The sequence below is a fragment of the Thermobia domestica genome, chromosome 15 (assembly GCF_964235325.1).
Source record: "Thermobia domestica chromosome 15, izTheDome1.hap1.1, whole genome shotgun sequence".
In the NCBI taxonomy this organism is placed as follows: Eukaryota; Metazoa; Arthropoda; class Insecta; order Zygentoma; family Lepismatidae; genus Thermobia; species Thermobia domestica.
In genome coordinates, this window is record NC_137468.1 from 1,716,481 (window position 1) to 1,735,648 (window position 19,168).

Consider the following 19,168-nt stretch of genomic DNA (forward strand, 5'->3'; position numbering starts at 1 on the left):
ACTTTAGGGTTACTAACAGTAAAATCACCAATTGAGTCCATGTATTCAAAATATTTACGCCGCTGTACCTTCTTGGCAAGACTTCTAATTCTAGCAAAGTTTTTGTATGTGTAGTCACTCGGATGTGATTTCCATAGAGTCCAGGCAAGCGTTTTGTTTTTAAGAAGTTCACGAAGTTCATTGTCGTACCAGACCGGAAACCTGCCCGATTTTGATGCTTTTACCGGCACAAAGTCCTTTATGGCTGAGTGGACAACAGATGTAAATAAGTCCACAGCGTCGTCAACAGTTCCTACCTCTAACAAACACCAAGTATGGCATATTTTCAAAACAAATTCACGCTATCTTTCAGTACTGGTTCATACTTGATACTATGCACACCTGAAGATAATAACAATCCCGAATAAGAACACTTTTATCCAGAAACAATCGCAGGATTTTTCCAAGGGCGGGGAAGGGGCAAAAGACCGACATACATTGATGCACATAACGCATAATGCAAAACAATTATTATTGAGGCTTATTGCATAACTTTGTGTACTACATTATATAGGTCTATATTAAATATTCTAATAGGTGTAACCAAATATAATGTGCCTTCACGTGTGTTTCTGGATAAAAGCGTTTTGAAACAACCAAACACCTTTCGAAAATGCAAGGTAAAGCGATTGCCCCCTTGCTTCCGCTGCGGACGCTCATGGCCTTATCGTTGACAGAGCATATTGCTTTGTTCAGTGGTGTCATTCACCTAGTTCGCCCGAACCGGTTATTAAAATTTCTCAGGTTCTTGGAACCAGTTGTTAAAATTATATCTCCACTTCCATATCCGGTAGTTACGGAAACAACAATTTTCTAATGTTGCGAGGTGTCAAAAAAAAACTTTAAAACTTAAAAAAAGAAAGAAATGAGTGAGTATGGAATCAGGCTGGTAGCCAGCCCAAAAACACCGTCTTCCACAATGAATACCATCATGTCCATGGGTTTTTTCGAGGTACTCATGTTTCCTCCCTTCTTCTCATTCCATCAATTCTTCCATCACCATTTACTTGCCTTTATCATCGTTTTCCTTAGCCTAAAGGGTATAATCATCGGATGTTAAACTGAAATATTTCATTTTCTCCACAATGCACAGAGGTCTGCTGGGTTGGGAGTCCCATTGAAGTTAATTCCGCAGCTAAGCGTTTCGGAGACAAATGTCATTGTTTAATGTTTAGGTGGCCACACGGGAAAGTGACACTTGAATGGCAATACAGTTGCTTTCAAATAAAGTTTATTAGCCTATTTACCCGGTGTGCCAAATAGGATGCAATTTGCAAGTTAAAAGACGCCATTACCTTCAACCCTTCCCCAATAAGTTTCCTTATCTTGCAAAATGCGTACGTGTTGACCTTACCATTCTGTCAAGCCTCCAAGAAAACACCCCAATACTAAAAATGAAGCGTGTATCTCAAAAAATGGTTTCTTCAAACTTTTTTCAAAATCTGTTCAATTTTGAACTATTAACGCTCATAATTCGAACAAGCCTGCGATCGAGGATTTCTCCGTTTGCCTAATTGTTTCCTATGTAAAAAGAAGTCGACTGAGCATAGTATCAATATGAAGTCAGAGTAACACCAAACAACCTTCTCTAATAAGTGAAATTAATTTGTATTTTCCACTAACGGATTCAGGCAACTATTCGTGGTTATATGAAAGCTCAAAAACATAAATAGATTATTTTCAAGTAGATATAATATTTTACCTAAGCTAATTAAGTTTCAGCAAAAATAAAGAAAGGAAAGAAAAGAAGAAAAAAGAAATAACACATATTAGGCTACATATTTAACGTTTAAAATGATCGTCAAAATAAACTACCTTTGTATTACACGTGTGCATAATATTTATGTGGAAACAAACAGTTAAAAATTGAAAAGCGCTTAGCTGTTTCTTCAAATTATTCTCCCTTTCTCTTCGCTTCCCTTGGCTCTTCGAGCTTTTACTTTGAGTTGGATTCTTCTTTTTTGCATATGATTCCTTCCGTTTCCCCATTTTCCACTTTTATTAGCTATAATAGTTTTGTCACAATTCACAGGTTCGCCTCTGGACTTCAAACGCTAACAAGGAATTGCTCTACTACTGTGACTGCAACAGTAGATATGCAAGTCTGGCAACGAAGCATTATGGCGTCCTGCGCAAGCGTGAGATTCAGCCGCTAAAACTATTTCCGTAACCATAAAATAATATTTGGATAAAATGTAAAAACATAACACGAAAAACAGTAATATAATATTCATATTCCGTAATGAGACAACTACTTGTAAAATAATTTATGCTTGTAAGTAAAAATTTCATAAAACTGAGCACACGAGTAGCAAAATCTAACACCAAGCGCCATCTTGCGTACTCATCTTAAAACTGATTAAGTTTTCCTCTTGTATGTTACAAGGTAGGTTTTACGTCATTTCTCTTGCCTTTATCTAACACTGATTCACACATTTATTGTTATTTTTAGTATGGTCAATACACTGTATTCAGACAGTATGACAGCTTGGCAAGGTTGGCAGTCACTTGCTTTCAGCTTGTCAGACTTCATGTTGTGAGAACCATCAACAAGCATGATATTGATGATTGTTATAACTGGCCTATTCCAGCGTTCAGTAAAACGTATTATTATTATTATCATTATCATTATCATTATTATTATTATTATTATTATTATTATTATTATTATTATTATTATTATTATTATTATTGTTGTTGTTATTATTATTATTATTATTATTATTATTATTATTATTATTATTATTATTATTATTATTATTATTATTATTATTATTCAAAACCATGGTTCACTGCTATAACCATGTAATTATTATTCTTTGTAGATTTTGGAATTCTTATGTGTGCAACCGACTACATCCTAACGCGAAGGCAAGGAACGTTATTAAAACGTTTCATAGTAAATCGCCTCTATCTAACGTAATTATAGTGCTTGTTTAAGAACAACAACCGTAGCCCTGAAGGGGATCGAACCAACGACCTACGTCGTAGCCCGAATCGTTAACCACTACATCACAAGAACAGCTGATCTGGTTTGTGTACCATAATCTGTATATTGACACGGACGTTGAGTGACAATGATGTCTCCGTGTCCCATACGAGTTACGGAGAAAATCCCACACTTCATCATATGTTCTTGTAAACATAAAGGTATCATTGCCTTCTATTTGACGATTAGACCCGTGTAGTTCTTACATGTTGTTGGGCGAGTCATTTTCATTACTCGCTCCTGTAGTTTGGAGGGCGAGGGAAATATTATGCAGTGTTGCCAACCCCGCACACCTTTGGTGTATCTCGGGAACGGCTAGAGATATCGCTTTCGAACAAACGCTATTAGGATTCTTGAACCATACATAGACTTTCTATGGTGTTTCCAGCATTACGTCATATGAGCACTTTTCCTCCTATGGCAACTGCAAAATTTTCAATTTTTCCCCCTTTGCTGTGGCAACCCTGTTAATCACTGGATGCTGTGCGTTCTCTGGTTTACTCTTTCGGTTACTCCTTTTCATTCCGTAGTATTATTTTTCTTGCCTGTTTGCTAGTTTTGCTCTACGGACACTTTAATTTCTTGATTTTTGAAGCTTTATAACTTCCTTATTTGGTAACACTGACAGGTGTGGTTTCGCTTGTTGGTATTCACATTCTGTACTAATTCTTTTGATGGCATAAACTCCTATATGTTCCATTTAAAAAAATACAACTTTGTATTGTGCTGGCAACACTGTTGACCTGATAACATTGTGTTGTACCCCGAAAGACGTCCCCCCTCCACAAGTATCTGGATCCACTACATTCTTGCTAATAACTCTTTTTGTTTGCGATTTTTTCAGGGCTGTCCAACATTACTGAACCACCCTGTATATATATATATATTGATCATCTAAAATATTTCTGATATTGATACTTATTATTTGAAATACTGTTGTGTACTAGTGAAGAAGTATTACAATTCAATTGCTCGTGGGTTATCTTATAATTGTCAAATGACAGTACGATACTTTGTACCTTGTTGACCCGTCTTTAAGATAGTTAGCTGAAACAGGATATGATATTGCACATTTTCTTGCATCATTTCAGCATCAGATCAGGAATTTTCAATATTCTTTCATACAAAAAAGAAATTTAGGACCACATGGCTAACATATTACTACAGCAGACGTTTTAGTAAAATTTTCAGAGAAATTCAGAGTAGGCCTAATCGTTTTCGACATTCTAATTTGTATGAACAGAAAGTATAAGTTTAGTCAGTTAGGCTTCGAGATCTGGTCGCTTTTGTTGATTCAGTGTAACAGAATTGAGCCACTTCCGATAGAAGCCACTAGCTCTCAAGGCAAAGATTTTGGAGCAAATTCATCCTTCGATGCAAAGTGCTTACCATCTAAACTTAGCTGCTGACCTATTGGTACACTCATGTCCAAAATGATCGTCGCATATCTATAACTGTATTCTTGTTAGAATATAATTTGATAATGGTTTTGCAGGGTACTTTAAATACTGATACTATGTGTATAATCGGGAAATGTATATTTGTGGTAAATTACATAGGAAAAGAATTATAAATACGAAAATTAGAATGAGTAAAACAAAATGTTGCTAAATGAACAAGAAAGATTTATTTTTGTTTTATTGTTCGTATTTACTCCTCTTTTGACACGAAATTTTCCACATACATGTCTTTGCCGATTATACACATACTAACATTATAAGAAATACCGGGCGAATTCGTTATCAAATTATATTCCTACAACAACATATTTATAGACATGCGACAATAATTTTGAACATGAGTGTACCTTATTCTGCTAACCAATATACCGTTATTATATCAAATCCATTGATCCTGAAATAAGATCATTAATTTTATATACCTAGTATATTCATGCCACTACATAAAAACACTTTATAATAAATGTTAAACTAGGAAACCCGTAAATGATTTTTCAGCATGATCTGCTCACAGAGTGCTTGCAGAAAGTCTATATCTCATTCCGTGATTATTTTCATGGTACTGTGCAATACAACAAAAGATCCGAGCAAACCTCAAACTTTTGATCAATTCCAAAAGAAGACCCGTGAAGATCCAACTTCCTAAAGATGTAACTATTTGGATACTCTCAAATTGCTACTGTGGACAATGATGTTATGTTTTTTTTTTTTAATTTGTATTTGTTACAGCTTTCTTCTGTTATCACACTCCAGTAAAATGCCAACTGAGAGTTTATTTAATTAATAAATACGGTATTTTTCCAGTATTTGTATTCCAATAAGAACAAAAAATATTATTTGAATAGAGAAATATTCGAACTAGTGAAAATGATCAGCTCTAACTGCCCATCATTCGTACCATGCAAACTCCAAATTGAGGCCTATTCCGAAAGAAGGGCACATAGACCGTTTCCGTGAATGGAGAAAATGAGCCTTAAAGATTTTATCAGAGCATATAACAATAACATATGCTCTGATAAAATCTTTAAGGCTCATTTTCTCCATTCACGGAAACGGTCTATGTGCCCTTCTTCCGGAATAGCCCTCAATTCTAATTTCGATTCCCGGCGGAATCTCATGTGGTTCGGATTACACGTTAATCGGTAGGTCCACGTCTCGTATGGCCTCAATGCTCAAAGGGACGCTAAACTCGAAATGAACTCAAAATTCTAATTATTACTCCAGGAAACCACAAGATACTCATCTTTAAATTTAAGTATAAGTGTGCGATGGCAAGACGATGAGAAAATTGCAAATGTATTCCATAGGTATTTAAGAAATGTTAGTATTGTCATTGTGTGCGGGGCGAAGCAACAGAAAATGTTTTCGAAAACTTGGATGGAAAATGTTTTTAAACTATTTTGAGGATGTTGACACTTTACGGATCTACTGTAAGTACTTCGAATAAAATGTAATGTAGTCGTACCAAATTTCACAAAATTAAATCCCCACGTTAAGCGGGTTTATATATTCAGGCTCCTAACTATGAAAACATTTGCGATCACTCCAACCCCAATCATTTCACATATTAAACCTGTCGCATATAAGTTATTAGGACATAAAATTGAGTATAATTTATACGAAAAAGACTTTTATGCATTGCAAGAGTTGTAACGTCCAAAATTTCACCACAAACTTATAGTCGTATCGACATAAACAAAAAAAAGTGTGGAGCAGGAAACCACTTTATATAAGAGTCAAAAGAGGCTCACTGAAGACATACGAACTGGACGATCGGTTTGGCTCACTACCCTATCAATCAGAAGTTTATGTGTTCAAGCCCTGTAGGAAGTATTCGTTTTTTTTCTTTCTTTCTTAAAAGTGAGTTCCCACTTTCATCAGAAGATTGAGAACATTTCTTTGAATAAATCTTTGGCAACTACTTTTTCCTCAAATTCGATTAGAAGCGAACATTATATGAATGGCAAATCTAAAATCCATAGCTGAGAACAAAATATTAAGTATGTTCAATATTTCATTATTATTCTTTGATTTGTAATGAAGAACTAATTGTAAGCATTGACGATTTCAGAAGATTCTCCCCGGGGAAAGGTCAATATATGAATGAGAGAAAACTAATAAAACATTATTAGTCCACTTTGAGTATGATCGAAGATAACTTATGTCGACAAGGTCTAAAATTCTACGACAGGTCATGCCCTGAAATCATCACCGTTTGAAAGTCTTCTTAACAAATAGAATATTACATTTATTTCTCGTTCTACGTTTTGAAATGGAAAAATCATAATTTTAAAAAGAATTATAATACGATAAGCATAAAGATTTATAGAACTAATAAAGTAAATATTCTTGTGTAAGTTAACGATTTCTAATCGGATTAAAACTCGAATATTCGTTTGCATCGCACTTTGAAGTAAATCATCTCTCTATATAATTCTTACTGGAAAGCATGTTTAACTCCAATTACTTAATATTTTTAATAATATGTTTTATTGTAATACTTTTACTATTCAATGTCATATGCACTTCATTTCCCAAAGCAAAACCTCTCAAATTTATAGTGAACTAGTGAATATTATCAAATAAATTATCATTTAGTTTACGTAAATACTGCATCGCCCGATTTGAAACTTCGTACTTTAAATAATAATAATAATAATAATAATAATAATAATAATAATAATAATAATAATAATAATAATAATAATAATAATAATAATAATAGCCATATCTTTATCAGAATTTCAGGCTTAGTCAATAAATGAATTCAATGGGTTCTCTATTCGAGGTTCTATTTAATCGAATCCGACAGAAATACGAAGAGGAACTTCGAGAACAGGTAAAAGAAAAAAGTTGCTTTGGTGGAACTGGAACTAACTTTTAAGAGTTCTTCACAATTTACAGACACCGAACGTATCTGAGTAACTTGTCTGTAATTTCTACTCGGTTATACACGTTTTACAATCATTTCCATTAATCTTGAACGACAGAAACACGAATACAAAAACATCTAGGATAATTAAAATTTCAACCTTCACCACCGGGAATCGAACTCGGGACCCCGTATACCCAGAGCACACGTGCTAGCTACTAGACTAGCGGGAAGAGCGAAATGTATTATGTAGTGTTTGAAGTTTACGCCTATTTCGCCCTGATATAATATGTCTATTAAAGTTTTTATTTTTACCGTATTCGTTACTTTGAGGAATGATATATATGTTATTCATATGATGTCTATTAAGTATTCATCGATAAATATTATATAAATTAGCAGAATTATTCATGGTCTTCCATGGAAATTCACTGGTGCATGCATAGTAGACAGACAGTGTAATTGGAAGGTGAGCTCAACAGAGATTATATATTTTGCTGACATTATTTAATAGCTATGTAGAAGAGATAGCGAAAAGGAATCTACATAAAGAAGATGGAATTTCGGTAGGAGATAGAATGATGATGTGTATACGGTTTGGGGTTTATATGGTTGTTATTGCAGAATCTAAAAAGAAAATTAATAAGATGTAGAAAATTTGAGAAAGGCTTGTGAAGAATATGGGATGAAAATAAATGTTAGAAAGACAAAATCCATGGTGATTAAAACGAAGCGATCAGTGTCAAATATAGAAGTAGGAGCGGGAAAAAAGAACAAGTGACTAGTTTTCGATATCTGAGTAGTATTATTAGTGATGATATGACATGCGAACGTGAAATAAAAGGAAGGATAGAAATGGCGAAAGAAGCCTTTAGGATGAAAAAAAAATACTATTTTGTGGGACCTTGAATAGAGTTGAAAAAAGACTCATAAAATGCTTCGTGTACTGTATTTTACTGTACTTATAGGACAAAAACATGGACATTACGCAAAAATGATGAGAAACAATTAAAGGCTTTCAAAATATGTGCGTGGAGAAGAATGGAGAGAAATAGCTGGGTCGAGAGGAAAACAAATGAGAGGGTTGGAAATGGAAGGAGAAAAATATTATTAAGAAGAGGAAGAGAAACTGGTTGAGATATTGGTTAAGAAGGAACTGTATCATGAGAGATGTGCTAAAGGGTATGGTGGCAGGAAAGAGAGGGAGAGGATGGATTAGACTATATAGAAACAGAATTAGGCTCTTGGCGATATCGAAATAGAAAAATCGTATGTGAAGATGGAGAGGTTAATAGAAGATCGTGGAGCATAGCAGTTTCTCAGCCGCGGTAAGTGACCCGATGGTAATGGCGGAATACTGCTGATATAATGATGCTGATGATACACGGTAGAAACAGAAAGATCCACTTTACTGTCATTGCTAATACGAATCACAATGCAAATTTCTACAGGCTGCCAAAATGCCTCGCTCTAAAGGCTGTAGAAAACTATCTGTTACTATGCGAGGGCCATCATAGGTCGAGCAACAATGGGACAAACTGCCATTCAGATAGCTAGAAGTATGGGCTGTGACGAGAAAACTGTGAAGAAATTGATTTAGCGGTATGAAAAAGGTGGGGAATATTTCACATTTCGGCCAAGAAGTAGGAGACTATTAATAATAATAATAATAATAATAATAATAATAATAATAATAATAATAATAATAATAATAATAATAATAATAATAATAATAATAATAATAATAATAACAATAATAATAATAATAATAATCATCTCAGAAATTTATATTTATTTCCAGCAAGAGTTTTGCATACTCTCCTAGTGCAGCATTATGTTTTTAAACGGTCATTATAAAATTGTCAAGCTTAATTTTAAAAGTCATTATAAGTGGTGCTTTATTTATTTATTTCACAATTCATTTCCGCCAGTAGCTTTCGCCCCCTTACTCCCTCTTCATGCTTACTCAGGAGGAAGCTTCGCGTCCCCAGGTTGGGAACCACTAACTTCCATTAAGAAATTCTGTTATAAATTTGCATTCTGACTAGTATCATTAAACTGCATTCTTCTGATTCTACTGCGCATGCACCTGTGAATTTCCATGGAAGATCATGAATAATTCTGATAATTTATATAATATTTATGGACGAATATGTAATACAACATATATCAATAACATATATCATTCCTCAAAGTAACGAATACGGTAAACATTAAAAATCAATAGACATATACAGCAGGCTGAAATAGGTACCACTTCAGACACTACAGAATACGTTTCACTCGCTCTTCCCGCTGGTCTAGTACGTAGTACGTGTGTCTTGAGTGTATGGGGTACCGGGTTCGATTCCCGGTTGGAGAAGTTAGGAATTTTAACTGTCCTACCTAGGAAGATATTTTTGTGTTCTTGTCGTTCAGGGTTAATAGAAATGATTGTAAAAAGTGTATAACCGAGCAGAAAATAGAGATAAGTTACTCAGATACATTCGGTGAATCAGTTAACTTAAAGAAAAGGAAAAAGTGTTTAAGTCACTTGTCTGTAAATTGTAAAGAACTCTTAAAGGTTACTTCCCATCCCACAAAACTAACATTTTTCTTTTACCTGTTCTCGAAGTTTCTCTTTGTATTTCTATCGGGTTCGTTGAATTTTATTGACTAAGCCTGAAATTCTGATGAAGATATGACTATGATATTATTATTACTATTATTATTATTATTATTATTATTATTATTATTATTATTATTATTATTATTATTATTATTATTATTATTATTATTATTATTATTATTTATAGTACGAAGTTTCAAGTTAGGCGATGTAGTATTTACGTAAACTAAATGATAATTTATTTGATAATATTCACTAATTTGCGAGGTTTTGCTTTGGGAAATGAAGCGTATACAGCATTGAATAGTCAAAGTATTACAATAAGAATATATTATTAAAAATATTGATTAAGTAATTGGAGTTAAACATGCTTTCCAGTAAGAATTATATAGAGAGATGATTTACTTCAAAGTGTGATGCAAACGAATATTCGAGTTTTAATCCGATTAGAAATCGTTAACTTACACAAGAATATTTTCTTTATTAGTTGTATAAATCTTTATGCTTATCGTATTATAATTCTTTTTAAAATTATGATTTTTCCATTTCAAAACGTAGAACGAGAAATAAATGTAATATTCTATTTGTTAAGAAAACTTTCAAACGGTGATGATTTCAGGGCATGACCTGTCGTAGAATTTTAGACCTTGTCGACATAAGTTATCTTCGATCATACTCAAAGTGGACTAATAATGTTTTATTAGTTTTCTCTCATTCATATATTGACCTTTCCCCGGGGAGAATCTTCTGAAATCGTCAATGCTTACAATTAGTTCTTCGTTACAAATCAAAGAATAATAATGAAATATTGAACATACTTAATATTTTGTTCTCAGCTATGGATTTTAGATTTGCCATTCATATAATGTTCGCTTCTAATCGAATTTGAGAAAAAAGTAGTTGCCAAAGATTTATTCAAAGAAATGTTCTCAATCTTCTGATGAAAGTGGGAACTCACTTTTAAGAAAGAAAGAAAAAAAAACGAATACTTCCTACAGGGCTTGAACACATAAACTGATTGATAGGGTAGTGAGCCAAACCGATCGTCCAGTTCGTATGTCTTCAGTGAGCCTCTTTTGACTCTTATATAAAGTGGTTTCCTGCTCCACACTTTTTTTTGTTTATGTCGATACGACTATAAGTTTGTGGTGAAATTTTGGACGTTACAACTCTTGCAATGCATAAAAGTCTTTTTCGTATAAATTATACTCAACTTTATGTCCTAATAACTTATATACGACAGGTTTAATATGTGAAATGATTGGGGTTGGAGTGATTGCAAATGTTTTCATACTTAGGAGCCTGAATATGCAAACCCGCTTAACGTGGGGATTTAATTTTGTGAAATTTGGTACATTTTAATAAACATCTTCCAATAAGTTTTGAAGATTTGTCGATATTAAAGCAACCATATACAATGCAAAAAAGACTAACCTTTGGAAATTGAGTCAATGTGTTGTTGTAGAATCTCGTAATTGCTCCAAGAGTTTTCTCCATCAGGAATAGGATGAGATTTGTGGAAATTCCCGCAGGTGAATGCGTAGAAGTCTTCACAAGGGTCATCAGTCGGATCCATCCATTCCAGCAACTCTGCAGCTGCAGGATGAGAACTTAATATATATCCTTCTCTTTGTATTGCTGTTTTCAAAAGAGTTCAAACAAGGCAAATATTCATCGAGAGATTAAGATATGGATAGCATCTATTATGCAAGCCTTCTAACTGTGGTGTTACATGAGGACTCATTATTATTATTATTATTATTATTATTATTATTATTATTATTATTATTATTATTATTATTATTATTATTATTATTATATGTTTAACTTTTACCTTTCGCAAGAACAATATGAATTGCAATTCGTTCACCGACCTATGTGATATCTTCCAAAATCGTGCAACTGTCTTGTTCAATAGGGGGGGGGGGGCGCAGTAGCTCAGTGGTAGAGTTTTAACCTCTGGTGCGTAGAGTCCTTGGTTCGATCCCGACCAAGTAAGTTTGTGGTGGACAATATCATGCTCGTGGGTTTTCTGGGGGTACTCCCGTTTCCTCCCACTTTCTTCCATCATTATTTATTTGCTTTAATCATCGTCTCCCTTAGCCTAGCAGGCATAATCGTGGAACGCCAAACTCAAAGATTTCATTTCATTTCATATTTATTTTTCTTGTTCGGCATTACTTTTTACTTGTTTAAACTTCTGCCTCAAGTTTTTTGATCTTATATGGTGGACATCATATAAAAAAGAAGAAAAAATCCTATTTACCAACCATTTTTCACTAATAAACTTTCGACTTTCATAAGTATTATTGCAAATAATAATAATAATAATAATAATAATAATAATAATAATAATAATAATAATAATAATAATAATAATAATAATAATAATAATAATAATAATAATGTTAGTAGTATCATCAGACTAGAGTTCTACTGAACTTACCTGCTGCTATACACTCAGAAGTTGTGCACGTAGTCTTACGTCTCCCATTTACAGAACAGGAAAACAATTGTAGAACCAACATCAACAACGCAAGGACATAGGAACTCCTTACATTAAAAGATCTGCAATGTTAAAAACATGTCATTTGTGAATAGCTTAACCCTTCAGAAGTCGCGTCCTAGTTTCGTAAATGTGAGGTCACGCACGGTCTTTTGGACCGTGCTGCTAAAACTAAACTTAAATGAAAATATTATTTATTTTACCTTGACATTATTTTTTAATGCATCCGAAGTTTACTAAATAATTTATTTTCTTTTCATACAAGAAAAAAGTAGTAATTACAGTTGCCAATAGAACGTGAAGACAACCACCGGTATTTTCTACCATTGGTAGTATGGGGTACACAGTGGCGTATTTACGATTTTGTTTCTGGAGGGGCTTTGCTAAATTTCGGGGGGGGGCTTTGCCTGAAATTCTGCAAGATATTTCATATACTTTACTATAGTAAGTAAGATTTCGGGGAGGGGCTTAAACCCGGAAGTCCCCCCTAATTACGCCACTGGGAGTACATAAATAAAATTCAATACTTATGAAAAGTTTGTATGCGAGTATTGTATTAATTTTCGTTAGCATGTTGAACACTTGACTGACCAATATTCTCATTAATAATGAGTAGAAATTTCAAAATACACGCACTTAAAATTGATTAGGTTATTTGATAAAGTCAATAATATAATGATTCCTTATTACTATTCCTCAATAAACAAACAATAACCAAAAGGAAATGATAAGACGCAGTGGCTTAATGGTAGAGTATTTCTCTGGCAACGGGCTCCCTGGTTTGATCCCAGTTCCTGGCAAAAGGGTTTTGTGGTGAAAAAGTAACGCGTGCATGGGTTTTCTCGAGTTTTTCCCGTTTCCTCCCACTTTCATCATTCCTCCATTATCATTAATCTCATTATTACCACCTTCCTGAAGTCTCGGTGTATCAGTGTATAGTTGTAACATGTTAAACTCAAAAAATTAATAAAAAAAAATAGAAAGTAATAGTAAGCACAATAAACAGTAGTAGTGGATATACACTACACTGATCACAACTTAACCTCTTGAATTTGGTTTTATTTCACTAGTGGTCAGTTTCAACTTCAGAACAGGGATCAATTCAGGGGGTAGCCCGGTGGGGAATGTCCCCCCGAAGAAACTCCCAAAATTTCAGTCACAAAATGTAGAAATTACTTCACCCAATTATTTCTTTTTCTTTCCGTGCACGTGCAGACGAAATCCGATCTCTCAATATACATATATGTATGACGCAGACTCATTCTATATAAATATTAAACATGTAATATCTACGATTGAATACCAAATAGTCAATGAAACCTGTGTTTCTTAACGCTATGACCGAGTTTGGCAGAACATGAAATTGTCAACTGTTGCAAAAAGTTTTGTATTTTAGTAGGTTCTATACTCTCGCCCTATATTATATATTAGTACGTAGCACTAGCACAGATTGAGATAGGAAGGAAAGATAGGGAAGATCTTTCGATCATTCCATATGATCTCTGATGTCAGCAGACTTCAGTTTTTGAAAATGTATAGTTCTTGCATTATTTGAAATAGGGCGCCTAAATCTCATTTCTCGCATCGGAAGTAACGGACGTAAATGTGTTTTACGATTGTTAAAGTAAACACACCTTTCTTTAATTAAAAATAAGTCAGTTAAAGGGTGAGATTCAGCGGGTGTCATTTAGAGGGATCAGGGAGAAACAGTTATCCCTCCAGGGTTAGAGATTTATATAGAATTTATCAATATAATAGTAGTATATAAGTGAAAGATTGCTATTGAAGGTGACGAAGGAGGGACAAGCGGGGCGACAGCCCCGGGCGCCGAAGTAAGGGGCGCACGATTCGGGAGGGAAAAAGAAAAGAAAAGAAGGAAAGAAAAAAGAGGGAATGAAACACATGTGCACATGTGGGCATGTGTACATATATAAAATGAAAAGAAAAAAGTAATAAAAAGTCTTAAAATCAAGGAAAAGCAAGGTTAACTTTTTAAAATTTTCTCACCTTTTGCAGCTGGTCTGTAGACCTCACTCATATGTACGGGGGTGCCGTCGTATACTCTCACCCCAAGCGCTAACTTTCCACGACACGGCACTAATCCTACTGAAGATTTCGTAAACTAAACTATTGATGTGTACAGTGGCGGCGATTGGACGTTAAAAGTGGGGGAGCAAGACATGATCTGAATATTTGTGTATCAATCTTAGTTTTCCTGGTTGTTTCTAATACTTTGTTTGACGAAAGGTTGTATAACTAATAGGATACTATCTTTTTCAGTTAAAATACCGTATATTGTATTTCATATTTTTTTAACCCTTAAAATGATAAGCCTTTTTTGTAACACAAAATGATGAGATGAGTCAGTGTCGGATCCAAGGGGGCCCAGAAGAGGAAAGTTTTTTAGTTTTATATATAAATAAAACCCATCCTAGAGTTTGGAGCTCTTAAAAGTAGCTCTAAGTAGCAGTATTACAACCCCCCGCTCCCCCCCAGAAGTCCGTTCTGGATCCGCCCCTGAGGTGAGTCCTTTGGACCCAACTTGTTTTTCTTCACTATTTTGAATTTTAGGCATATTTTTAGCTAATAAACCTTCCACATGCATCAGGGCTGCTTGTTTATTTGTCGATGATAGTAAACAAAGGGATCATATATTGACGGAGGCATCTATAATGCTTATAGTAAACTACTGAAATTGATTTATTTTTCGAGATGAGTCTAATGAACTCACCTTATCATTTTAACGGAAAACAACAGAAGTAGGTATTAGCTCATTTGTATTCTTAAATAACGAAGTGTAAGAAGAAATGTGATTCCTTGCTCATAAACATCTTAAAACTCTGTCTGGAAAATTGTGTGATCAGATTATTAAAAAACAAATTTGCAAAACAAATAAATAGAAAGGATAATATTAATCATAGTAATGAATAATGAGGCTTGTTTTGTAGAAGTTACATTGAAACTGGGATTAATGAACAACTTAATTTTTAATTCCACACATGTTATTAAACGTATGTTATTACTCTTAGAAAATGAGACAGTGAATACTGCAAGCATATACTACTGTACATTTAAAGAAATACCGGTATTAACTTTTGCAGATTCCCGAAACATATTCGTTGCCATTAATAGCAGTTTTTACTTTTTTGGACCAAATCAAAGCACAATACTTAGAATCACTCCACACTCCAGTTATACAAAATAATCCTAAAAACTAGAATTATGTTGATTTCACTAAACATACACTTGTACACCCCTAAACAAACACACCACTTCACTTGTATATTACACTGCAAAACAATGGAAAAGGTAGAAGTTGTTTCAAATTACTCCATTTTTAATCAATATTCCTTACTATTAGAAAGAAGAAAAGACATTTTAGGAACTGTCAATTTACAACGACTCACCAAGGGTAGTCGTCAACCTGGTTCGATCGATGATATCCAGATCTTGAGTGGTAGTAATTGCTTTCATGTAAAAATATCTTTAATAATTATATATAATATTATTCTCACCTTATCTATCAGAATTATAAAGTCGTTGAACGGTTTTGCAAGGTTTATTAGTTGATACACTTTTAATGTATCTTTCTTTCAAACTGTCATGCACACATACATGAAGATTAGGTATCCATCAACCATTACATAGCAACGAACTATCCCATAATATATTTTTTCTTACATATATATCAAAAACATTCTTCTTTTGTTATTATTAAATTAACATTCTATAAGGTATAGTGCTTATGTATGAGCACTTTCTACCCAAGGTACAGGTAATTATTAACTTATCCAATATTTCGTTATATAAAAATGTCGCCCGACAATGGGACTGAATATAAAAGTCATAAACGAACTTGGCTTTTATCTTCAAGAATCACTGGTCCGTTTACAATAGTGATTTTACATTATATATGTCCTTTACATTTTGATCGCCCCTCGTATGTATCTTCATTACATTTCATACATAGATACATTTATAACAAAATCTTTCATTTCATTAATACTTATTATTTTTTTACATTAATTATATTTATTTCATTATCATTTATTATATTATTATATTTTATTATTACAACGTCGTCGCTTGTTTATAATTTTTGACGGGTGCGAAATCAAAATCGTAAGTAACAATTACCTTTTAAAACATGAGTCCACGGTGATTCAGGGCGCATTATATATATTAATTATTTTAGATGTTATTTCATAATAAACATTGGATCTATAAGATATCAGAATAATGAAGAATATTATTCAAGACAGTCGTTGAATAATTAGTTTAAAAGAATGAATCTTATACTTAACATAATCTTTGACAATTAAGTTTTCAACACAAGTCAATCTAATATAAATAATCTTTGCTTTTAATCAATTATGAACCGAATTATAATTCCTCATATTGCTTGTATATCAAAGTTATAAGAATTGTTTTCATTATTAATATTAACACATAAACTTAAAAATAAAAATTCACAAGATATAACTGATATGGGTTTAATCCTAACTTCATTAACTAGAGTCATTTAAAATTTGTACTGGCATATGATTCCAATAAAGTGCACTGCACGGCACAATCATGATTAGGTTCCACACCATTTTGTGCATGCATTTCATCGCGATTCTGATTCTGATACGAAGTGCCATCTCTGGAACAACGATTATGGCTATCCACGTAATTTGCCGTATTTCTGGGATTTCGCCAAATATTTTGTCTATTTTTAAACCTATTTTGATTATATGATCTGACATAATTATTGTTGTGTTTGGTTAGATTAGGTTGATTCCCTACATAGTTTTGCCTATTTTGTTCGTTTTGATTGCTAGAATTTACTCGGCTTGAATTGTATTCCGTACCGTTCACACTTCGGATACTTATATTCCGAACAGGTACAAAATGATCTGAATTATTCTTATTTTTACTCATTCCTGCTTGCTGATTCAAAGACTGGTATTGAGTTTCATAACATTGAACGAGCATTAACAAATGATTGAAACTCATACACTGTGTAGAAAACAAGATCTGTTGTAATTTAAATGGGAGCAAATTTCGAATGGATGCTATTATTCTAGATTCTGATTGCAATGGATTTACGACTTTTAATTCGTTGTAGGTATTCACAACAAACTCGACAACAGATTTGTGTAAACGAGGATTGAAATGTTGATTTCTAATCGTGGCATCTCTATTTGCAAGCAAAAAGTCATTTTCATAATTTGCAATCAGTGCTGCCTTGAATTCCTCATACGTACTAACGTGATCTCGTACTGCTTTAAACCATAAAGAACATGGTGGGAGTAATAAATGTGGGATTAATTTCATATATTGTGATCTATCTATACACATTATATTGCATTCGTCCTGAAATTTTTCCAGGAAAGAAGTAGCATTCTCATTACATTTACCACTAAATTTACTCATAGCACGTATTTCACTCATCTTAACGCTTAACTTTACCTTCCTTTTATCACTCCGTGTACTTATTGGGTGACAATTCCTATCCATGATGTGATGTGTTGTTGCACCGTCTCTTATCCGCCCATCAGTACTCTTCGGATGTATTTCTTCCAAAATAATGTCCTCATCAGATGTGGGTGGAGGCGAAGTCATCTCTTGTGAATGGGGAAACTCTAAATGATCACTAACCGTATTATTGTGGTATGTATCGTCCTTGACCTGTAGCTTCCTCATTTCTTCCTGCAGAGTAGCTATCAGTTGCGTATTTGCACGTATGTTGTTAGTATTATTATTGACCTGACCCTTTTGTTGACGAACAGCAGATTCCATTACTTCTAAATCCTTTTTTATACCACTGATTTCTTGGATAATGTGGTCGTGATTATCCTGACAATCCTCAGATATTCTTTTTAACTTTTCCTCGAACTGCGAGGTGATGTCATTCATCGCCTGGATAATTGATTGTTTCGTTTCATCTGACTTCTGTTCCATTCGTCTACTTAATTCCTCATATTGCCTGTGGGATTCTTCGGACTTCTGTTCCATTCGTCTACTTAATTCCTCATATTGCTTGTTGGTTTCCTCTGACTTCTGTTCTATCTTCTGTTCTATCGTCTGCTTCAATTCTTCGTATTGTTTGTTGGTTTCTTCTGACTTCTGGTCTATCTTCTGTTCTATCGTCTGTTTCAATTCTTCGTATTGTTTGTTGGTTTCTTCTGACTTCTGTTCTATCTTCTGTTCTATTGTCTGTCTCAATTCGATCAAATTTTGTTTCATGGCGTCAGAATCGTTCTTTCGACATTGTTCTTGCTGCTGTAAGGCTAGCAAGATTCGTTCTTCCAATGTCATTCCTGTTGCTACTCTATGTTCAACGTTATCACAGTCATTGGATTCTTTCTCCATGGAGTCAACGTTCATTTTTCTTACGATTATTTTACCACTTCTCAGTCTTGTCAAATTTGTACTCATTAACCTTGTTACAAAAGTAAATTCACCCTTACTTTGCTTCAGGTAGCGAATTTACAAGATTTCCCGGGTGAGGTAAACCAAAATTTTTACAACGACTCACCAAGGGTAGTCGTCAACCTGGTTCGATCGATGATATCCAGATCTTGAGTGGTAGTAATTGCTTTCATGTAAAAATATCTTTAATAATTATATATAATATTATTCTCACCTTATCTATCAGAATTATAAAGTCGTTGAACGGTTTTGCAAGGTTTATTAGTTGATACACTTT

General features: G+C 33.7%; 1 protein-coding gene across 1 annotated transcript in view; it reads right to left on the reverse strand.

Moving 5' to 3' along the window:
- The window catches only part of LOC145672001 (endothelin-converting enzyme 1-like), a 103,211-nt gene extending 84,365 nt beyond the window's left edge, over positions 1–18,846 (reverse strand). The window contains exons 1-3 of the mRNA XM_081741183.1: positions 18,584–18,846; positions 12,415–12,536; positions 11,403–11,564 (exon numbers count right to left, since the gene is read on the reverse strand). Of these exons, the coding sequence (XP_081597309.1) occupies positions 11,403–11,564; positions 12,415–12,536; positions 18,584–18,846 (547 nt within the window). The remainder of the gene's footprint in view (positions 1–11,402; positions 11,565–12,414; positions 12,537–18,583) is intronic.
- Positions 18,847–19,168: the final 322 nt, after the last annotated feature.